General features: G+C 44.9%; 2 protein-coding genes across 6 annotated transcripts in view; one reads left to right on the plus strand and one right to left on the minus strand.

The window, feature by feature from the left end:
* The window catches only part of LOC105282193, a 61191-nt gene extending 41020 nt beyond the window's left edge, over positions 1–20171 (minus strand). Inside the window, exon 1 of the mRNA XM_026970373.1 lies at positions 19503–20171. Coding sequence (XP_026826174.1) covers positions 19503–19563 — 61 coding nt within the window. The 5' untranslated portion in view covers positions 19564–20171. The remainder of the gene's footprint in view (positions 1–19502) is intronic.
* Positions 1–24529, plus strand: part of LOC105284340 (tudor domain-containing protein 1) — a 162438-nt gene that overhangs the window by 133090 nt on the left and 4819 nt on the right. For 2 of the 5 annotated variants that reach the window (XM_026970363.1, XM_026970365.1), the window contains 11 exons: positions 20227–20451; positions 20817–20944; positions 21548–21699; positions 21877–21999; positions 22077–22235; positions 22316–22604; positions 22696–22855; positions 23310–23441; positions 23571–23670; positions 23997–24166; positions 24232–24452. In XM_026970363.1, the coding sequence (XP_026826164.1) occupies positions 20227–20451; positions 20817–20944; positions 21548–21699; positions 21877–21999; positions 22077–22235; positions 22316–22604; positions 22696–22855; positions 23310–23441; positions 23571–23670; positions 23997–24166; positions 24232–24452 (1859 nt within the window). Of the gene's footprint in view, positions 1–4151; positions 4281–13393; positions 13552–20226; positions 20452–20816; positions 20945–21547; positions 21700–21876; positions 22000–22076; positions 22236–22315; positions 22605–22695; positions 22856–23309; positions 23442–23570; positions 23671–23996; positions 24167–24231; positions 24453–24529 lie in introns of those variants that run through there. The other 3 variants (XM_020033268.2, XM_026970366.1, XM_026970364.1) reach the window with 3 other exon arrangements.

Below are 24529 nucleotides of genomic sequence, written 5' to 3' on the forward strand. Positions count from 1 at the left end.
TCGCCTTATGGCAAGACTCTTATTATAGGGTCTCTATCGCCGATGAGGCAGGCTTAACATAGACAAATTCAAGAACGGAGCAACAGGTTACGGATGCAGTCGGCCTGCGAGAGGGATGCTCATTGCCAAGGTCGTAGTGCATCGTCGAGGAAGAGGACGGCGGTGACGGCGACATCGACGACGTCGTTCACGACGACGACGACAACGACGACGATGGTGATGATGAGGACGACGACGACGTGGCCATCGATGACCAAACACGATCTTTTATTCGAGCGAGGCGAACATAATGGGAAACAACGGGAAACCGAAAGTACCTTGACGGACGATCGGTTTTACTGGACGGACGATGTTTAAAATAGAACCTCGGAGCTACGATGTACGTGTGTTTCTGTGTGTGTGTGCGAGAGATGGAAATGATGTGCACGAATCGCTCCCCGAGCTTTGGGGAAACTCGTAAAACCGATCAATTGCGGTCTGCCCGATACGATATCTGGACGTGTGCGGATTGGGCGACCGTTGCGCTCTATTACGCAGTCCGATCGTTATTTTGATTTCATTACCATGGTTTTTCATTCGCCCCGTGTAACGTTTAGAACACATGCACATGTAACATTCTACTTTATTTTATCGTTCCGCTACTTTCGCCATCGTACGGCGATCTCTCCTCCAATTTTAATAATTGCGAGCGGCTGACTGGTACTGACATTTTCCACTGTCTCATCGATAAGCACGACGAGCACCGATAATCCCCTATTGTTACGTATATTCGAAACCACGTGGGGCTCTCGCAACCAGGTTTTACGCAAGACCGGGATGCTCAGCGTCGTGCTTGTAAATCGACAAGTTGGGCGAAAGACACGTTGAGCTCGTTAACGCTATAATACGGTAACTTTAGCGTATGTGTCGAGCGCGTTCTCGCGCCGCCTCGTCATTATCCTCGCTTCTATCTTCAGTTCATCTCCGCGTCCTCGGGTTTCCCACCTCCGCCTCGGCACTTTTGCAATTTAGCTATTCGCGATTTGTTTGCCGCGAGTTTGCGCCTTGCGATTCCGCGCGGAAAATGGAGTTGCGTGGAAACTGGAAAACGGTCTATGTACCACGCATGCGAGAGAGCGCCGCGAGGTTTCTTCGGGCTGCTCGCGACGAGGATAGAGCGTACTAACAAAACAATAATGGAAAAGCGTAGGCGAAACAAGCGCGTTGAGTTTCCACTCGAAAATGCATGGGAGGGTTCGCGAATCCCTATAATTATGCCGTATGATCGTGGAACAAATTAACATATACGCGCATCATGCGAGAGGAATGCGTTGGAGGAGCTAATGAGACCGATTTCGACTCTCATGAGCCTCAGTCCTCGTTCTCTCGGCTAACACGATCGATCGTGAAACGAGAAAGAAACGAGATTGCGAATTGAGCGGAGCAGTCGCTCTGAAAACGGCGCGGCGTGGCGCGTAACACACCCGCTTCTGCTGCCGCCGCAGGCATAATTGGCCGTGTTTCTTCTCCGGTGAAACGAGATCTCGATGCGGCGCGGAGCCGAGCGCGCCGCAAAAGCCCGCGCGTGCAACACACACACACACTCATTACACTCACATGACACACAACGCGCGCCTATAAGACACGTATCACGTCGGTCGCGCATGCAGAAGTGAAAGTTCGAGGCTGATGAACGATATCGCGCTCCCATAATGTCGAGGAGCGTCAAACGAGCGTACAACCGTGGCCGTGTATTACACGTCCGCGGCGCTCGCTCGCCAGGCGTGGGCGCCCACTCGCGCAAATCCGTACCGCTCGCCACGGTTAATCGCCAAGGAGAACGCGCTGGATTTTTATCTCGTGCTTTCAAGTGCACTCGAAAATCCCCCTCATCCCTTTCGCCTTGCGAAACGACTGGTCAAAGGCCCGCTGTCAATACTGACGAGCTCATTACGCGCGAAACTACTCGGCTCTGCGCGTGGCGTCACGTTCGAGCGCGTTGTTAACTGGATATCTTAAGGCACTTAATCAAATTCACACTTTACGTGAGACCGCTCGTTGCTGCGCATTGTTTTGTCCGTTCCGTACAAAAGACTCGGAACAAAAGCTAAGTAAAGAGGGAAATAACGTAATTTCGCTCCAGATTCTGCGGTTCGCGGACAAGCCAGGCTCATGATAATCTGCGGCGTGCCATAAGCGCGTAAAGCGCTGAATATCGAGTGCCGTAATGATCTTGCCTCAAAGTCGCCGACTTGTATGAATGAACAAATCCGCGTTGATAGCATCTACATGCCGACGAACGTGAAACATTCGGCAATGAGGTCAATGTCACGTGAGCGTTTTCTCGTTCTTTCTGCCCGAACGCTGGAGGCATGCAGTTATTGCGTAATCAGGATACGTTACAGTGTGGCCGGACACACGAGCTCGCTCGTTACCCGTTTGATTTGCTGCAATTCGAAATGTATCTGATGCCAGTTGCGGTCTCTGACGAATTCGTCAATTATCGGTGTTTATCAGTAATGGAGAAGCATTAGACTTATGGAAAAATATCGGGAAATATAATTATTTTATTTCACTGTGCAAATTTGAAAAGTAAAATTGTGGATCACCGAATTAGATTAAGCAGTCAAAATAATCGACACATCTATAAGATAACAATAAAGTTGTTTATCCAAGCGTGCAAAGACCGCTTCAGAAAATAATAAAGTTATTTCCAAGAAACGAAGATAGAGAGAGAGAGCAAAAGAGAGATAAAAAATGTATTTACGCTTATTAAAGACGCGTTCGAAAATAGACCGTAATTTTGGTCGGCGGCCGATGCAAATTGCGCTGGCGCGATGTAATAGCACGTTGTGGCAAACGGTGAATTGCGCGCTATGAAATATTAGAAAGCCTGTCCTGCGTCAGAAAATCGCGTGAATTAATCGTAATGCCGGCATTTACCGGCACTACCGTGACTGCCAAGATGACAACGATAACAACGTGAGTTATTCGCGTCGGCGGTACAATATGGACGAGCGTGTTGCGCGCGTAAACTTTCAATTTTCATCAAGTCGACGACGGCGGAACGCGCGACTAGATAAATCCATCGCCGCGTTTCCCGGATAATTTGTCGTGCACAGGCAGATCGGTTACACAAGCACTCCTCACGCATCGTGTTTTAATCGGCTTACCGAATCATGCCAGAAAGGTTTCCAGTTTTGTTAACCGTGCTGCGATAATCGGATTTAACACTTCCGCAGCGATTACACGTGTGCACCTGCTGGGACGTGCAATTATATTAATTTTTGACAGCGCTCCCAATGCGCGTCGTTAACGCTTGGCGCGCTCGCTGCGCTTTAATTAATGCAAATTAATTGCTTGCTTCTCCCTAGAGGAAGATGGCTCGTTCTATTTGATTTTTAACTACTATACCGACTCCCATCCACCAGCATGTTCATTATCGGTGTATTATCAAGAGAAGGAAAACGCGCGGTTTTCCTCTCTGGAAAACTTGGAGGGCGGCCTGGAGGAACAAAAAGGAAGAGGACGAAACCGGAGAGGGTTGAATAATTCGCGCTGTAGCATTATATGTACATCACTTTAATCGCCGGCCTGCAGTCCGAGGGGCCAGTTCTCTCAGTTTTGTCGGAAACATGCGCGCGAGTTTAAACGTCGCATTTAAATTTCTCGTTCGTGAAACGTAACGGCCCAATAAAACGTAGTTATAAGGAGAAACCGTTCGAGAGTCCCGGGCCCCTCCGCATCCATCCTCCTCTCTTCCCGTACCGTCGTCGAATCTGCACCACCTCCTCCCTTCCTTCACCGGTATAAAATTTGGATCAACGCGGATTGGGAATAAGTCATCCGGCGTTCTCGCACGATCGAGCTTCTCTCTTTCTCGCTTCCAAACGTCGAAATTCCCTGATTGAATTCCTGCGGGTCCGAAAGACAGAGAAAGAGAGACTCCACGTCCCGACGATACTTATTACGTCGCGAGAGAAAGAAAAGGGCGGCCCCCAAGGGTGGAGGGCGCGGGGGGGATGAGGGAGGCGGGATTCGACGGCGCGGCAGTAACCCAAGGCTCTAAAACTAAAGCGGCAGCTCTGACAATTTCGATTTTACTGTCGCGCACGTCCCTGATCCCTCTCGTCACTGGAAAAAGCCCGGGCGCTCCGCTGGCGACGTCGGATACTCCACGTTCACGGGGTGGCTCATTCGCATTCAGTCGCCGGCGATGATCGTCGCCGGAGATACGTGTAAACAGATAAGTGTCTACTTTCGCAGCCGAAATATCGATGACGTCCGTTCGATCACGGCCGGTAAGCGGGGGTGGAAGTGAGAAGAAGCTCGTTCCGTGGTGCACCGTCTGTCGGCTGCGATTTCGTCGGGATTGTCGGGATGCTTTGGGAAAATCGGTGCAACTTTATGGATCCCTCACGAAAAAAATAAGTGATAAGAGATTGAACGAAATCGAGCAGAACTGCGGGAAAGATTCTCGCCTCTCGTTCCTCTCTTGAATGTTTCAGTTTTGCGATCCTAAATTTTCGACTGTTAATTTTCACGGCGTTCAAAAGTCTATTCGTATCCGGATCGAGGTAATGATTACGCGAGGCTCGTCGGCGATTGATGTTTCGAAGTGTTACGCGCGAATCCTCGCGAAACAATCGGCAGAAATGTCGCGACGACGGCCAGACTCGCCGATGACCAAGCGGCGAAGAGAAAGTCATCGATTTTCCTGATGGAAACGCGAGCGAGGTGGTGCCGTCTCTACTTTCGGGCCACCCTGTGCATTCGCGTACACACGTACTCGGGACCGTGCTACTAAAGCCTTCTACTTTACGGGGACTGTTGCAATTTCAGTTAATACTATAAAACCTTCGGCGCACGTACGACGCCTGCGCCAGTCTCTCAGAGTATGGAAGTACGTCCAGGAGGGGCACAAGCTATTCTCGAATGACAGGGAGACGAGAAAGAAAGAGAGAAAGAGAGAGAGCAAGAGGGACGAGGTACGTCCCTGGACTCGTCCGAAGTTGTCGATGGAAAGCTTCGCTTTATGGCCTTTCGTTTATACCGACGCGAAAGTACCGAGCGAGAAGAGAGCTCCTCTCGCGAGTGAATCGGCCGCGATACGTAATTCGCCGGGCTGCGTGGTACGCACGCGTGCGAAAAGAATTCACACGAAATCGCGGATTGCGGCTAGTAGCAAGACTAATTCCGACAGAATGACAGAATCCGATTCGACGTGAGACCCGCGATCAGAAATGCCGAGCGACAAAAACCGCATCTGCGCTCCTCGAGAAATGCAGCTCCAATCTTGATCTTCTGAAGCTTCAGAAGCACCTCTTTGCAGTCTCATTCAGAGACTTTTTTGTTCGCCTTCCGCTCGAGAGAGATGAAGAACGTGTTAATGAGAAACAACAGGCAGCACACGCGATCGAGAGATCGATCGAGTGCTTCACGCACTGCAAAACTTGGCGCGATGAACAGACGAAGCGGCGAATGAGAAACCGATCGGCGTGAAATATTCCGGCTATGCAGATACGGCGCGTTCTCTGTGCTATGCGCTGATATTGACTGTGTTCGACGACGTTTTGCATTTACGGTATGAAGTGGGACGATCGTTTCATTGAAATGAGATTTTTTTCTGGCTTCTCCCCTAACTGCTGCGCCGAGCGGTATTTTACTGCGATCGCTCGATTGCCGACCGATTTAAATTGCCTCCTCTTACATTCCGGTGCTTCATTCGCTCGCTCGCGCTCCGTCACTTAATATAGTAACGAGGAATATCGGCCTGCAGATAATATCATACTTTTTATGCAAGTGCATCGCTTCTTTCAAACGATATATTTATATCTTTACACGAGCAGAACTAGGATGACGAGCCGGTGTCAATCTTATGGTTTCTTATCAGAATCCAGAGAGCTCCATTGAAGTCTTGTGTTGTCCCTTCTAAAAATACCCATAAAACCTTGTTTTTAATCAATAAGGAATTTTATAATACATGAATGAAAAATAAATTATATATTTTCACACAACAGCGAGAATGTCCAGTCCAAATAAAATAAAGTCTGCAAACTCCAATTTTAATGCTTACAGGACACACGTCTGATATTTTTTATCATTCTCTAATATACTAAGTGGTCTTGAAAGTATCAAGAAGCTGGTAATTGAATTTAACAAAGGGAAAGACAAAGGCGCGCGCCAAGACTTCTGGAATTCATCGGTAAGCAGCTTCGTCGCTTGCTTGCACAACTTCGTGTTGACCGTTCGCTTCTAGTTTATTTCCTTGCTGCGTAGAAGTGAGTCACACGTTTATAATCGCGTCCGTCATTCGCCAGCCGGGTCATTTTTGCGTGGAAAGGCGAGTGACCTGAAATAGACCGGTTCTCGCGCGCGCGCGCGCCAGACTCACCACGCGAGACAATAGATTAAATTCGGCAAAATTAGAGATTAATGCAATAGGATGTTAGCGCTACGCAATATTCAGCGGCCTGAAATTTACAAGTCATTACAAACCCGCAGATTGTTCCAACCGCACCGTTTCGAAATACGTCGCCGTTGATTCTCGGTCAGGATTCTTACGTTCGACTTTATACCAGGAACAATTGGAAGGTGGTAAAATATTGAATCGACACAGCTCTCCAGTTTTGAACGCTCTTTGAAAGATTCACACGAAACATTATCAATCCCCAAAAAATTGAATTTGAAACAAGTGTGCCGTTTCACGCTTTATTCTTATTTCATCTTGATGCCAATGTTATCTCATGCTCTGTCTACACTGGAGGATGATCCTATTTGTGGCTCATCCGAAGACAGTCGAAAATCATATACTGAAGTTGGTTGATCATCCTCCAGTATAGACAAGGCATCGGATGAGCCACAAATAGAATCATCCTCCAGTGTAGACAGAGCATAACTGCTCGTGAAAGGCAACGAATAAGATAAAGGAAATCAGGCGAGGAAAAGGGTACCGAACGGAGAGTCGGTCGGAGAGCGGCGCGGCTGAGGGAGAATCGGGGGAGTAAATTGAGGCAGAAAGAATGTGTTCGCGCGTTTCCCGACGTGGAAAACGCCGATTCTCCGGCCATACCTAGGCGCACACGTGCCTGGTCAGTCGTTGCCGGAATTAACGTTATTTCGACGAACGCACGAGGTTCCCTCCGCGCTTATGCTCCGTCATCCGGCGCTGTGCTACGTGCAATATTTATGGAGGATGTTGCTCGCAACGTCGAGATCACGCGATCGAGAAAAACACGAAGAGCCGCGAGTGTGTGCCCAGGAAACGGCGGCGTGGATTGGAAAGCGGACAGTTGTGCTCCACAACGAGAAATTTTCGATTCGTGTACCGCGCGCACTGCGAAATTCGTTTATCGGCTTTCGGTCGCGTCGATGTTGAGGATAGTTATCTCTGCTGACGGTTCGAGTCATGTTCTTGAAGCAATTTCATAAATAAGAAAGCGACTATCTCTCGGAAAATTTGAGTGCGGAAAATCGTTAAGTTTTGAGAGAGAAAGCAGAAATTTAGCTTTGTCGCAACTCACGTTCTTGTGTGTATAAACCGAGAGATTGTCACGTAATCCCTCTTTCTTGTTAAGAGATGCTATCGCAATCCGAATCGGCAAAACGGACCATTTCGATTAGCGGGTACTGTCAATCGTTCGAAATCATTAAGGCTTGTCCTTGTGATTCGCAAAGTGGGGTCATAGGCACGCCACGATCTCACGATCTTTCGATTTCCGATCCATTTCGACGCAACACTCCTTTCGTGGCATACAAAGAATAAGACTGATTAATTTCGCAACATTTGTATGCCACACGTTCACCAAAAACGATAGTTAAAAGTCAATTCGGAAAGCTAACGTCATTGAATACGTTGAACGTAAGTACTTGGGGCTAAACATTAGAAAGTATTTTCAGGATCCTGAGATTCAATCGCGAGGCCGAGGACTGGAAAGAATATTGAAGATATAGAAAGAAATATTTAAAAAAAAGAAATTTTAATACAAACTTAATTATAACACAAAAAATATATCTAAAAGACAGTGTATGTACTTGAAAAGAAAACGTTTGTGTGAATAAAGACGCGTTACGTTAACGCGACGGAAATCGCAAGCCCTCGTGGGCGCGATCGCTAATTAATACACACTCACGTTGCGTGCCACCGCCATACACAGCCGCGTTAGTCACGGGAATTGTAATTTTCGCGTTATAACTTTGACAGTTACTACTTACAAGTTACTGGCCGCGTATGGCAGCTGCATAACGCCGCTCCTCCTCCCGTTTCGCCGATACGAAGGATATTATCGAACGATACTCGAACTCCATAATTGGCTACTAACGACACAATATGTTGGTGCTTGTGTTTGAGCACGTTCGCGAAATAATAGTAGACGTGTAGCCCTCCGCAACGGGTTCCGAACCGATACACATATTAAATAATGAAATGCGCGCGTACGAACGTACAAAAAGGGTCGGACGATTGAAACTGCCGAATTAATCGCGATCGCGGAAATAAATTAATTCAGTCGCCCACGCTTTAACTTTAATACCGACTAATAGTCGTCATTCACGAAATGGCCTGTAGACATATAAGTTTAAATACATATTGTCTTTACACATCAATTCTACTCGTAATTTCATTTTTACTCTCCGAAAATTATATCTTTAATATAACGTACTAAAACAGCGGAGTAAGCAAAGAATTATTTCAATTGCTAAAGTGCGTATCTCTGGCTGGTTTGCATTGCCATAGCGAAAGGATTAGATCGGCTGAATGGTATATGTCGAATTGCTCGGAACCTGTTTATCGATCTCAAAATCCAAAATTGCGTGAAAAATCGCGCGATTCGATCTCGGTAAAGGTCCATACTTGTACTTGTACCTCAACGCTGTCTTGACGCAGCTCGGCACACATTTGCACGCTCCATTTACTAATCTGACTCGGTCCGGTTATATTTATAGCTCTTTACGGCGGCGTTTGTTCGTTTCTACCGGAACTAGCCAGTTCGGGCGACAATGTGCTCGGCCGATCGCTCAGCCGTGGATCGACAAATCAACTTTCTTGGCCTGCGGGTTGGGTGGGTGGGTAAGTTGGTCGGTTGATTGTCGCGCGAGGACGTTGTGCAATTTTCGCCAATGTTTGGCGATGATTATTTTTCGATGGCAAACGAAAAGGGCACGGCAGAAAGGCCGTGGCGGCGGCTTTTTTGGCGGCTAATAATAGCTGTGAGATGTGGCCGAGGATGGGCAAGATCGCGCGATCAAGGACGACATCTTCGTTATACCGGATCGCCTCAGTCTCTTTTAATTTAATGCATTCGGGGACGTCGTGAGACCACGGTGGATCGCTATTCCGTTTTTATTCGCGGCGATTTATCATGTCGACGTTTCGCGTCGCGGTGCCTCTTTGCTTTCCGCGAGGATAATATAACGCAGCGAGGCTGCGTATGGGTCAATTAATTCCACGAAAGGATCGATTAATGCTCGTAAAGTGATCGTGAAAATAAATGGGACAGCGATGGAGAGAGAGAGAGAGAGAAAGACGCAGGAGACAACCCGGGGCGACTCTCAGCTATACAAGTTTTAATTTAAAGTTCGCCCGACGTTTATTTGAGTTCTGTCGTAAAAGTTGATTTATCGCGCGCCCGCGTCAGTAATATTAATTTCCCCGAGTTCGCGCGCTCGTTACACGTACTTCAGTTTTAGAGAATTAATAAGGACATCAGCGGGGCGGACTACCCGTGCGAGAGAGAGAGCCTTAATCGGATTACTCATAAACAGAATGCACTCCCCGGCCGCCTTGATAATCTCAGCGGCGCATCATCGCGGCAGTTTGACGTGGAAAACGCCAGTCTTGCAGCACTAACGTATTTCGAACTTGAAACTACGACGTGCCACAGAATTTACAGTTTCCACCTAAATAATTCTCGCGATTCTTGATCGTCCTGATTTATGCGGCGAATTATTTATACATAGTCGTTGACCGCCATACTCGTCGTTTTCTTCTGGATATTTGGAGCTCGCTCTTGTCAACGACACCGGAAATTCGCGAGATCCACGAATTTGCGAAATGAAAAATTCGAAATTCAAATGATAGAGGATGACGCGCGGCGAAGGATAACGCATGCGGTGCCAGGAATAATTTCGCGAATGCACGTCCTACGGTGGATAATCTCGTTGAGCCTTGGCGCCGTCGCGGGAACGGTCGGTTCCTCTTATGAAATTTGTCAGAGCCGTCGTTGCGTCCCAAGCGAAGCGGGAAGAAAGAGAACGAAGATGGAAAGCGAACAGGAAGAGAAAGGAAAAGAAAGGAAGAGAAAGGAGGAAAAAGGAGGACGAGGCGGACTGTCGCTGGAAAGAAAACGCGGAAGAAAGCGGGAGGACGAAGGAGAACCAAGGAAAACCGCGGCGGTCTGAAAGGAGAAAAAGATATACGCGGTCGGACGAGGAAACGGAGCGGAGAAAGGAGGGAAGCCCGCGGGAAGTGAGTTAATGAAAGAGCCCGGGCTCTTACGTGCGTTAACCCTTTGCCTTTTCTGCGCAGGGACACGACGTACCCTGCATCGTGTTAGCCGCGAATGCTGAATTCAATCCTCGCACTCTTCGGAGCTCGTGCTCGAGCACTCCATATTCACACGGATGTGTATTACTAGCTACGAACATCGATCTCGGGAAAACGCGAAACGGAAAAAGAGCGGGAGATTATCTCGCGAGAACTTACGGCGCGTTTTATCAATTTCCTCAAAGATCCGCGTCATGTTTCCGCAAGGAGCAGTGCGGACAATAATTCAATTCAAAATTATATTATTCGCGCGCCGCGCCGTGTCGCGCCGAAACTTCCGTAAGCTTTGTTCCTGCGACGAAGCCGAAACTTGTAACGTATAATATAACAGGGAATCGAGAATAGTCCTCTCTGCGACGTGACAAACTTGGCGAACGAATCGCACGTCCTCTTGCATAAAGCCTTATAAAATCAGCCTTTAATCACGCTCATTAATGGACCTCGGGTTGAGTTGATGGTGGGAACCAAAGGGAAAAGGTAATTGTCGTAGGATTGAAGCGTTCCGCGTAATACTGGTGAAGAAATCGCCATTTGCGATTGACTGGCGCCCTAAAAAGAAGAGTGCATTGCAGTAATTGAATGAATACGTTGCTCAATTTATTAATAAACATTTTCGACGACTAGTGCACGCCTGCGGTGGCTAATTACGCGAATCCGTGCATTGTAGTTGCGTCCCGGAGTAACTCAGCGTTAAAGTAAATTAGCGTTATTTCACTTGGCTGCGTGGAGTGGCAAAAAACCGGCAGTCATATTGGCGAGATGAAAGGGAAGTTGCGCAGATGATCGTGATAAGTAACGTTGTAAAACAATGAACAATGACTAGTGAGAGCGAGTTGACTCGGAGAACTTGAAAAGCAGACAATACGACGCTGCTCCGGCGTGTCTTGTTGGCTGGACAGAATCCAAAACGGCAGTCGGGAAGGGAATTCGGCTTGTATGCGCTGAACTAAACTTTTCTCGAAGTCTCGTGGCGAAGTCTGTAAGTTGCATCACAAACATTCCTTGAACACGTTGATTAATCTGGCACGATCGAGACTTTAATAAAAGCGCAGCCAAGAATCGGGTTAAACAATCAGTTAAGCGATCGAATGGCGCAATCATTCGAACTGGGCCTGAATCGACGGACTTAATGCTCTCGTAAACTCGCTGCGATCACCCTTCATTGCGACCGGCTGGATACATTTCTTTGCTCGCATTTCTTTCCAGGCGTTTTCCTCTTTTTCCCGCTCGCTTTCCTCTCCGGATGCCTGAAATGCATCATGCGCGCACGCCGCTACATGTAACTCCCTTGATGCAATCAGAAAAATATGCCGCCCGCGTGGGAGGGGAAATAATGCATTTTTCCTTTCACCGTGTGTAACTCCGCGCGACGACGACGACGACGCGCGTTCGAGCCGCGTTCATCCGTGGCCGTCGCGGTGTATGTCGTTTCCCTCGCCGGTATCTAGGCCGGTTGCAGGGAATTTCAAAAAAGCCGATGCACGCCGCAGTCTCCTCGGGGTCACGACGCAGTTGCGCCCCATTAAGATCGTGACTCAGAATCCCGATCGACGCTCTCGCGAGCGAGTTCGAGTTCCCGCGAGTTCTCGGCGAGTCCTCGAGTTCGGTTGTGCGAACGATCGTCGTTCGCTTCGTCGCCGACTGGTTCCATTTAGCACACCCGACCAATTTTCCTCGTGCCGTGTCGCTTGAGATCCTGGTGAACCGGACACGCCACTTTACGCGGATTCGTACGCGAGGTGAGATTTTGCCGTCGTGTGAACCTGATTTTCTGGAACGGCCGACCTTCGGCGCGGGCATTTTCCAATGCAAATCTGCGCGCGATATGTGCGATGTGGGCAAGGCCATCTTACGCAGCCTTGGCGAGGGTTCGTTTGATGGAGGGAAGGTTACGCGACCGACAACCACGATGAGACGATTTGTAAATTACACAGCGATAGCACGGAATCGGAATTTGCGGTGTAACTTAGCTGGCGCGATAAGCGAGCTCGGATATTTTTATTAATTTTATTTATTCTGCATCGGTAAAGCGTGTCGTCTGAGCGCTTGCCTAGTCTTTGAAAGAGAACCGGTTGTCTATACATATATTAGCTATACTACATATTTACATTATGTATTGACTAGTATATTAAACAAAGGAATATGCAGTAAGCCATAGGATTACTTCTTCGATTTGTGATTAAAGTATTAATTTTAAGTGCTCATCTTGGAGATAGGCGTTCCGGAAATCGCAGATCTTCGATTGTCATCGTTGATTCTAATTATTCAGTCTCGTCCCCTCTACATAGAAGCGTACTGCATATGCACGTGTATTAAAAAATTGATAATTATAAATTCTGAATTGGTTATATCGGTAGTAATAATGGAAGCCCGATATATTGTCTATTATGCTTACAGATTAATTATTGCTAATAATTACCATGAATAATACGCGTCGCGCGAGAACCCGCTTATTCATATTCACAATGGTGCTGGCAAGTCGTCGTGAATATGTTTATTAGGCGCACCGTGCGACCCGCACGAAATGAATAACTTCTCTAACTGATTTCGACAGCAATCACATCGAGACCCGGCATCGATCTCGCGAATCGACACCTCGGCAAAGCCGCTTGCGCGCGCGCCTGGTCGACGCCCATAAAATAATATTTGCAACGGCATCATCGATCGTCGCGTATATGTATAAAATATATATGTGTATACATATGCATATATATAAAATATATATATATTATATGATATGCATGTATGTGTATATCCGTGCGCGTATCTCAAAGAGACTCCGGCCCCGCTCACCGTGATAGATGAAAAGATGAAATATGTATGTGCGCGCGGCGTAGGACTGTAATGGAAATAGATTTCTCTTTGCGGCATCCAACGAACTCAAGATCCCGGGGATATAATTGGAGCGCGTCCTTTTTACGTGCCGTTAATACCGCGCTACGAATTACTGTAATGAAATTCGCGCATGGGAGAGGACAGGCAGAGAGGAGGACGTGGAGGAAGAAGAGTAACGGCGACCGAGCATCAAGGTGATACCTCTTCGTTTGTTCTGCGCTGTTTTACAAAGTGTTTTGTACAATACTCGCGCAGTTACACGCGTGACACGAACGTAAGGATAAAGGTCCCTTCACACATATCTGTGACGTGTCAGTGCCGTATTCGCTCAGTTCCGTGATTTTCCGTCAGTATCAGTACTAATAGGTATTGTTCCATTGTTTTTAAATGGACGTATTTATACATGTCCGGCGTAGTAACGTATTCGGATCGTACAGTCTCAGTTCAGTATTCATACCGTATTTATTGCAAACGATATATTTGTTTTTTCACGAACCCGTTACGGCAGTCAGTAAGTTTGCCTGTAAATCATTCTATGCCAAACAGATCACTTTTTGGAGTCAAATCGTGGATTTGGATGCAAATAAAATATTCTGTTCATTGCATGTTTAATTTTACGATAAAATTACGTATTAATTTATTGAAACAATTTTCAGACATTCTAAAATATTCAAAGAATTTCCTTGCATCTTTAATTAATTCCTTGTACAAGGTTGCAAATTCTCCTTCGCTTTCTCTTTTCTTCCATGCTTCGTGTACCCACTTCCGTTTCTTTCTCTCATTTCCTTCCTCTTCATCCAAAATTATAGCAATTATTGCCAATTCATCGTCCGTAAATTGAGCCATCTTGAAGATCACTGAGTATTAACGGATCAAATTGTACGGACATATGTGAATAACCATGATTACGTTACGGATGTTACTGACACGGCACTGATATGGTACTGACACGTCACGGATATGTGTGAAGAAACCTTAATAAATCCAACAGAGTGTATTGAATTTTATTCAGATGCAAATGTGACGCGGGTGAAATTTGCCCTGCGAGTGGAAGCGAATGGAGCTTTCGAGAGTAACGAGAGAAAAGGGGAATGATAATGAGGCTTTTTTGCCAGTTGAGAGATAGATTTTTTTAATTTAAAAAAAAGAGATGTTAATCGAAGGTTTGAAAAGGTTTGTCGAATTTCCAGCTGTTTTTCTTTTATTAATGTGAAGCGATACGTGCCGCGGCAATCAGAGTATTTTCCGTTGTCCGGCATTTTCTCATTTTCCACTACCTTTCCGGTAATTGTCCGATTCCGCGTGTGTAAAATGACTGTTTTTGCGAGCCTGCGAAGTTATATATAATTCGATTCCGCGTGTGCAAAATGACTGTTTTTGCGAGCCTGCGAAGTTATATATATAAATATAAAAGCTGTATTAATGGGAATCCCTATAGTATCTCGCAAAAGTAACAGCTGCTATCAGTTAACAGTCGATTAACGGTTTGAAAAGGGGTTTATTACATTTCAGGCAGAAAGAAAGTAGGATGACGATACATGGATACATGGTCGGTAAACACAAGGATAAAAGAGCGCTTGGAACTTAGAGTTCGTGGAGATTGAGAATTCGTTGCATTGACACGTTGAGAAAGTGTTCACTTATCATCTACAATACGAGAGGGAAGGGAAAACATCCGAGACTTGAACGTGAAGGAAACACTGCATAGACTCGCATAGACCGCACCATTTAATTAGAAACCTCAGCGATCGTGGGGAATAAGCAAAAAATTTAATGCACACTTTCATTCTACGGAAACGTGATGCGAGAGTACGCAAACTCGACTTATTGAAAAACGATCCCCGCAAGAACAATGTTGCACGCTCGCGCAGTCGCAGCGTAATCTGATCGCGCATTGCGCGCACTCGGTAATCGCGATCGGTATCGCCACACGATCGACCTGTAGATCGATCGACTGGCGGAATCCCGCATTCGCACACGTGAGCGAGAGCAGGAAACCCCCGTAAAGTGCCCGCAGTGATTAAAGGGAGGCCTGCGGCCTTTTTTTCCACCTGCGCCGTAAAACGCGTGAAACGTCAGCGCGGCCCGGAGAACTTAATTCATAATCCGGCTCACGACTTCGAATTTCTCCGCGGCTTTATTGTCATGCTCGATCTCGCGGCCGGAACGTGGCGCAACAAGCAGCTCTCGCCCGCTCGTCGTCATTAAACACGCGCGTTCACGCGGCGTGTACGCTCGAGCACGTACCGCACTCGCGCGCTGAATGCGCTTCCCGAATTATGCGTTATTGTTGCGGCTACGCGATGTCGAAGGAAATTGATCGTCGCAATACCATCTCGATGAAAATTTGCGCACTTTATCTTTTAATCGCAGTGCGTCCAATAAATTTTATTCCATGCTTAAATTTTTTTTAAGCTTGTCCGGGAGAAATGCTTGTGCGCCGAAAGACAAACGCACCGGTGAATGTTTTCGCGCGATATTCTTGCAGCGGCTCCGATTTTTATTCGATTTTTATCGAGAAATCGCTCTGAGAACGTGTCGCTGAAATGCGCGATTATTCGCGCATTTTGGAAATTTTGCAAAATTTGGAAAATTTGGCGAGACCATCGTCTCGCGGATGAACAATTTATAATACGCGTGATGTGGGTCGCGCGTTTGTCTTTCGTCGCGCGAACCTGACGCCGTACAAGAGTAAAGTCCCATTATAAAATTAGGTGCTCGACAATTAATGGTGCCGAAATATTCCTTTTTTAACGTTATTTTAAGATATCTAACTGCGGAATTAGGTGCTCGTTTCGTTTTGCCGAATTTCGGACTTAAACGTCGCGCGAACCTGACGCCGTACAAGAGTAAAGTCCCATTATAAAATTAGATGCTCGACAATTAATGGTGCCGAAATATTCCTTTTTTAACGTTATTGTAAGATATCTAACTGCGGAATTAGGTGCTCGTTTCGTTTGGCAGAATTTTGAACTTAAACATCGGGTCGACTTGATGCCGTACAAGAGTAAACTCCTATTAAAAAATTGTTTTTGCATATATCTTAATAGATTCTTAGAGCACCTAATTAGCACCTAATTATTGCATAGTTGGTTTTTTTTATTTATATGTGTATATTGTTTTTATATGTGGGGGGGGCTAGCTTAATGTTAAGACAGCCCCCCCAATTCAAATTTAATTTTCTGCTAATCGATTTGAGCACCTAATTTTGAACTTTAGCACCTAATTAGCACTTAATTTTAATGTTGGTCAGATCAAATTTGGCGCTGGGGGGAGTCCAACTTAATAGACGTCTATTCATTATCGTCGGTGGGCGTTTCACGCAGCGTTTTCGCTACGCGAGGCTCGCACGGTTCATTATGTGGCACGGCATAATTATTGTATATAATAAACAGCCGGGTAACTTCATAACTCGGGTCAAATAACTCAGGGACTCGTACATATTTGAACTCGCGACTCCAATAAACCGCAAATTCAGAATTCTTAATAAGCGCTAAGGGGGAGATACAATTAAAAAAATCGAGAAAAATCATTATTGCCCCGCAAGCTGGTTTCTCGCAAAAGTCTTAGCGTTGGACGCGATCAGCAAGCGTGCAACCGTAAAACTTCATTGTAACAGACGGTACAAAGAAACTAACGCGAATCGGATAATCGCGGGGTCCGCTCCGCCGACTTCTTCCGCCCCGGCGAATATTTGCGTAAGGGATTAATTCCCGTTGGCGCCAACATGCAGCTCGTTATCGGCGACACTACGAGACGTTCGGGAACAGCGCGACTCGGCTTTTCAACCGAATGAATGGAACACGCTTCTGCGTTCTTCGTCAGTCCTGGAGGCCGATTTCACACGCGCTGACGAGCGGGTTTACACAACGCCCGTGGTAATTCAGTCGCGTTACGTCGCGTGCGTTTTTAACGTGCGGTTTACTACGCGTAAGTGCAATCCCCGATGATCCAGGATGCGCGGGAATCTGTTCGGTGAGCTGAAAAATCACGATTTTCCTAGATATGGTAGCCAACGCGCGCTACCATGGGACACCATAGGGCGAGAATGCAAATTGCGTGCAATCGTGTGACTACGCAATTCCCGCATGATTTATAGACGCGACCGGACGCCGGCGACAATCAAAAATCGTTGGAAATGTGGTTCGCGCGCATACGATATGAGATTCGATTAATCGTTGTCTCCTGGATGATCACGCGCGCGTGATGTGACCCCAGTCGATCATCCTAAAGGGAACGAGGCTGAGAGACCGAGGGATCCTTGAACGGGTGTTTCTCTATCTAGATCGCTCGAGTAAGCAGCTCGCGGTGGAACGCCTTTCGAATCGATCACGGCGAATCTCTCGCGGTTTTTTCCCCCGCAGAAGCCGCTGCATCCAGGGCCTGGATCTCACGGGCTGAGGCGAGCTGAGTGCTTGTCTACACATCGTGTTCTTTCCATAAATGGCAATGGCAAAATCGATACTGTTCATAATGAGATAATAACGACTCTTCCAGTGCGTTGTATAATATTAATAATAATTATAAGCAATGAGACACACGACACTATCCAATAATATTGTAATGCAGCATTTTATCGAGGATGATAATGTACGTAGACGATATTATTAACTAATTCAATATCGTATACTCTGTCTGCATTAATTATTACATTATACGATTTAATTGTGTGTTCATTCTTTCGAGTCAAGATTTGAGTGCTTCGGAGATAGGTCGGATTGCCGTAAATTTTCTCTGACCCGATTTTCATCATTCGTCGTCGGGTTTCGTCGTACAAGAATTCACGACGAGGGCGTGACTCACGTGCACGCGAGACACAAGGAGAAAATTCCTCGGATTCGTCTTTATAGAGGGATGTTTGAGCAGTAATTGAGACGATGTCCGGCAGGGGTTTGTTTTCAGAAAAAGCCCACCGTGTTACTTCCCATCCCATCCCCTTTGCCGTGTTCCGGTCTTAGTCACGCGGTTCTTCCCTCTTTCCTTTTGCTGTCTTTTGCGTCGGTCGTGCGATCGATGTACCCAGCGGATGATAAAGATAAAAAGGGCAAAATCGAGCAGAGAAGAAGTAAGGAGCGAGCGAACGAGCGAGCGAGAAAGAGAGAGAGAAATAAAAAGAGCTGAGGACGTAAAATCACGCACTGCTTTTTCCTCCACTAGCCAATTTTTTGTAATCCGCGCGTCCGCGTGTAGTTATTGCTTTTTAGCGCGAAACGTTTTATTGTTCGCCGTATCGAGGAGTATATTGAGTGGAGGATGGGGGGTCACGTAGATAAATAAATAGATCTAGAGAAGAGAGAGCAGCGACAGTCCACGGACATTTCCGTCGCGAACGACGGAAATAAAAGCGACGAGGAGGAGTCGTGACCGACGGTGCCCCCGTACGCACTACAATCGTCCGGCATATCGCTGATTGAATCTCTCGTTTTTATCATGGATCATCACTTCAATATCTTTTAAAGTGAGTGCCGCTATGGCGATCGTCTTTCTGTCACATTTTGACACACAATAGGACAATTGTATGGATTCCGTAATTTGTTTATTCGTTTTTATGTTATCAAATTCACTAGATTTCAGTTATTAGATCTAAATTGTTTGACACAGTTGATCCAATCTTGTTTAACCCGATAGATCGGCCGCGAAGATTCACTTTAAGCTCTGCGCGATTAATTATGTTGTGTAAATAATCAGAAAGGGAAGAGACGATTAAACGGCGAGAGCGAAAATCCACTCGGTACGAGCAAATTAAAGTTCGTCCAACGGCAACGCAACTGCGGATCGTCTGTGAATCGGTCAACAGTTTACAGGCATTTAATTAAAGGGAGAGACTGAATGCGGCCTTCGTCTTCGACATCGTTCTGCTCTCCGTTCACTCGGCGCTAATGTAATGATTTGCACTTAAAGGAATACAGACACGACGCGAAATTCAAACGATTTCACGCGAGAAATAAAAATGAAAAAAGATAATTAAATAAGCGAAAGGAGTGAAACTGTGGGAAGTTAACAGGAAAAAATCAGTAGATACTCTTTTATTTGGAACAGTGATTCATGAAAACAGAAACCCGCACTAAAGGGTTCTTGCACCTTGGGAGGATGCTGCTAGTCGCATCAAAGTTCAGGGGGTGACTTCTACTTTAGCTAGACTCACCGATGATCATCAGGAAAAACGCTGCACTCACGATCGCGATCACCACGCAGAGGAGCCTCATATTATCCCTCTTCTCCAGCGGCCGTCCACTTCACTACCCTCTTCCTCGGTCCTGCAGGTCCACGACACCACCTGCAACCTGCACCGCGTCCTCCCCGCTGGTGACAGAGGAACCTACGATCGCATCGTCAAATCGCGTATCCCTCCACGTCTCGTGGTTGTCGTCGTTGTTCTCGGGAGTCGACTCGCTTCGCGGCGAACGGAAAAAGGCATGGAGGCGCGAGCACACAACACTCGGGCCGGCGAATGGGACCGTGTGTCTTTCTCGACTGTGTGACCGCTCGCTCGGGACGTGAAAGACTGAGGAAAGGCCTCGTCCGCTCGCTCGTGGCCAAGTGGTATTAGCCTCGGTCTCACCAGTCGCTCTCGTGTACGCTCCCTGCCGTTCCAATCTCCGCTCCGGCGAGAGAGGAGCCCGATCTCCTTCCCTTCGCGGAGGAATCCTTCTCGAGGCGACTCGTGGACCGACCTTCTGCTCCGCATCAATCGCGGCACCCACGAGGCGCGTCCTCGTGCTCGCTCTTTCGGTGAATTTGAATGAAACCTGCGGGGAAATAGAGCCGGCACAAAAAGATCCGCGAACGGACAGACCGTATAATATATTTGTATAAGGTACTTGGTTATTGGAATGATTAAGTCACACGGTTCTCCCTGTGTGTTTCAGAAAGTAAAATCGGCATTAACGTCCAACACGTACAAGCTGCAAAACATTGAAGATGTGGAGACATCGATCACCAGACACTTTGCGCATCTGCACGGCGTTCTCCAAAACATGGAGGCGAAACTGCTGAACGAATTACATCATCAATCTAATGATCTCAAGGCTAATCTAGAGGACATTGAAGTGCAACTTCGATCGCAAGAAGAAACCTTGAAGATGACGATGCAGGTACGTTCTCCAAAAATCTCTCACCAATCGGTTCCATTGGAACAGATAACACACGAATTTACAGCCGGCTTCAACAGAGATCCATGCAAACGCGTTAATAATTCCAATTGTTCTATAAACTCCATTCGTATTTAATCCCTTCGATCTCAATTGATTATTAATTTTCCTATCAATTATATTATAATTATATTAATCAGATAACAATAATTTAACAGTAATGTGCAAAACAGAAAAGAAACAAACGACAGTAACGTAATGACCAATTATATTTGAGTAATTTTTCAAATTTACTCTACGTTGACATCTCCATGATAGAGTTCAATTTAATTTAATTTGAAAACCAATAATGGCATTATTTTGTTTAGATGGCCTGTTACACGAAACAAATCTTCTATAGAGTGGACATGCAGAACGCGATACAGATTCTGAAGGAATCGGTGGATCTTCCTTGCTACTTGATGTATAAGGATACCTGCCATAACGGTAAAGCAACGTAAGTAACCGAATTTCGTCTAAATAATTAAAAATTGTCGTAAATATTATTATTATTATTATTGTAAATTTAGTACATGGATCAACAGTTATGGCAGTATTTTATATCAAGTATCAAATATAAATATAAATGAATATTTATATAAATACAAATAAATATAAATATAAATGTTACAATTGCTATTAGCCATACTATTTTAAATGTTTCAAACTGTTATATATAATGAATAATCGTTATAAATAAATGAAGCAGAAGTTATTTGATTGAATAATTTGTTTTAACAGTTAACAAACCGTCCGGTCGATTTTTGTAGTAAAAAACAACCGTCATGAAATTTTTATTCATCCAATAGAAAGCAGGAACAGTATTCGCGCTTCAAATTTTTTTTGCCGATATTATACATATATATAACATCCCTCGTCATTATTTTCTCGTCAATTCGAACACACTTAATCACATTCAAACATGCTTCAATAATAAAATAGTGTGTTCTGAGGCAGAATTTTGCTCTGGAAAATGCGTTATTCATCGTATATAAACACTAAATTCGATGCACAAGCAATTTTTAAATTTTATTGGTGCATGAAAGAGTTCTTTTAACAGGTTCACCGTTGATGACTCGATTATCACGGCTATAGAAAATCATTGTACCATCCAAACACCATTAATGTCATCCTACCATCTCGCGCGAAAGGACGAATTGCCAAAGAATTATATATTAACACCGTTGATGAGGACTCACCATGTACATACTTGTAAGAATATTGATTCTACTGTTATTTTCCTTGAATTTGCATACCACGTGATTTTCTTTAATCAGTATAAAAGCCAATATTAAACATATGATTTTAATATAAATTTTTATTCGCTTGATGTACTTCCGTTATTTATGTAAAATCGGCATACAAAAAAAAACAATCTTGAAACGACAGTACCAGAACCACCAGCTCTGCAGTTGGCCTCCTTGCCACCATTACAATTATTACCAGAAAAGCCAAGCACCTCGGACAGTATATCGATCACATCTGCCAAATCGGAGGATAAACAAATCGAAGGTAAATTAATCCTTTTTAATCCTTGATCCCTCTAATTCCTAATGTTTTGTCTAATCGAGTCTTCTTGCTTCTTTAAGACACGTCCGATTGCAACGTGGAAATAACGTATATTAATAACGCCTCGGCGTTCTTCGTCCGCAAAATAACCGATAAACCGAAATTCGATCAGCTTGAGGTGGACTTGCTACAACACGAGAAGAACAGACAAGTAACGCAGTCGGTCGAAATCAAACAAGGTACGTGAACGTGAGATTAAGCATGATTCTCTTTGAGAGTGACTAAGATAATGCACGTTGCGAGTGATTACTGTTTACAGATGACATGTGCGTTGTCAGGCAACAAATAGAAAATAAATGGTATCGAGGACACGTGAAAGCGGTGAACATTGCGGCGAAGGATGATGGCCGCAGGACCTACAATGTGTTTTACGTAGACCATGGCCACGTTGAAAACCACGTGCCGGCTTCAAGAGTGCGGGATATCGCCAAGCATTTTCAAGAAATACCACCGCAAGTGATGCGCTGCTCTCTACACGGCCTGAAGCCCAAGAACGGCCAGTGGACGCTCGCGAGCACCAACGACTTTATAAAGCTTACAAGCGAAGCGTAAGTGACTGCCATCTCTTGTTACTCACTGTATCGTGATTTAAGGAAACTTGTGATCGTACATTGTTCTGAAAAAAAAATGTAACTTCAGCGACTGTTCGATCTCCATGACCATCTTCAAGACCACCTCTATCGTCTACTACGTGGATCTTTGTGTTGTCACTATGAAGAATAATAACATGGGTCCGCAGTCGTTATGTAGTGCCATGGTAAACATGAATCACGCACGTTTGAAGACGTTATCGAGCACGGTACGTGAGCCATTACTTAGTCTTAACTTGGTCGTCATGTTGGATTACAATTTACATCATGCACATAACATTTTAGAATAGATTTTGATGATTTAGAAATTTATATATCCTATATATCACTCTCATAGTGTGTTTGTCTTTTCAATCTTGCCACGACAAAGGCAAGGCATTATTATGTATTATATTAAGTTTCATATTTAAGTTTTCTGTTGGTTCCCGAATAAAAGCTTGGAAGAACAGCTCGTCTCTTTTGAAAATTAATAATGTTATATCATTATATTATTTTAGTTTTTATTTCATTGTAGTGGATGTGTAATATTATACTGAAGGAATCCTAACGTCATTGCTTTCACAAATTTATCAACATCTAAAATTAGAAAATGGTTGTTTTTATGTTTTCCATGTATTCTCGAGATAAGTACTTTTGATATAATAGTCGCTGCTGTTTTGATAGATGCAGACCGCAGAGCACAGAATACATGACGCACAGAGCATTGTCTACGACAGAGAAGAACTTCCACTAAAGAAGTGTACGAGAGTTCTTGTTCAATACATCGACTCACCGGATAAAGTTTACGTTATGAAGGTAAAATGATTGCAATTACTTATTGTCGCAAAATTTTCTATTTTATTACGATCTCGTCAAAAAAGAGTTTTAAAGTTGCATCGTGTTTATATAATTATATTTATTATATAAATTTATTGTTTTATGCAGTGGGGAGCAAATAGAGACAAGCTTACTAGAATAATAAAGAATCTAGATAAATATTACGAAGAAAGTAATTCGCCAAACACAATCGATGCACCTCAACCAGGTTAGTCTTACAGATTATTACAGGTTTCATGTTTTTTAATCTGGCCATTATGCAAATTATTTTATCAACATTACATTAACATTACACATATGCCGTAATTTGAAAAAAACGTTTAAGTATTTTTGTTTTAAGTTACTTCAGATTACATGCCTATTTAAGTCAGAATTAATAATGTTATTAAACATTAAAACAACAAAAAAAGAAAGAGAGAGAAAGATCATTTGAAAGAAAAGTCAGCAGTTGAAGCATTCACTGTTTTATGTTGAGCGTGCAACATTTTTTCCATAACTGTAAATGCAATATCTAATTGACCATTGTCCCCTAAGGTATGGCGTGCGCCGTACAAGTGAACAGTTTTTGGCAACGCGCCGAAATCGTCGAGGTAATAAATGAGGAAAAAGTCACAGTATTTTGTGTGGACAGCGGATTCTCTTTCGCTACGAAGTGCACCGCATTACGAGCGATTCCGCAACGTTACGTTATGTTGAAGGCACAGGTAAGGCAGCTTCTTTTTTATATGAACACACCATACAGCTTCATCACTTTCTTCACTTGGTCCAGGCTATAAGAATATCGCTGATGTACATAATGGCAGAACCAGATGGAACGTGGAAATCGGAGGCCTCCACTAAACTATTTAACATGTTTTGCGACTCGGAATACATCACTGTGACTCCCCGAAAAAAACTGAGGGACGGATATTGCGGTTGTATGCACGCAAACAATATCGACGTCAGCCGACAGTTAAAAGCCGCAGGCGTCGTCAATGAATTTTTCTACAAGTAAGCGCTTAAATGCGAACTTTTATGCAAACTATTTAATGCAGGAGGAATTTGTGTCCTCTGTACCTCTTATAAAA

This window comes from Ooceraea biroi, chromosome 6, assembly GCF_003672135.1.
Source record: "Ooceraea biroi isolate clonal line C1 chromosome 6, Obir_v5.4, whole genome shotgun sequence".
Lineage (NCBI taxonomy): Eukaryota > Metazoa > Arthropoda > Insecta > Hymenoptera > Formicidae > Ooceraea > Ooceraea biroi.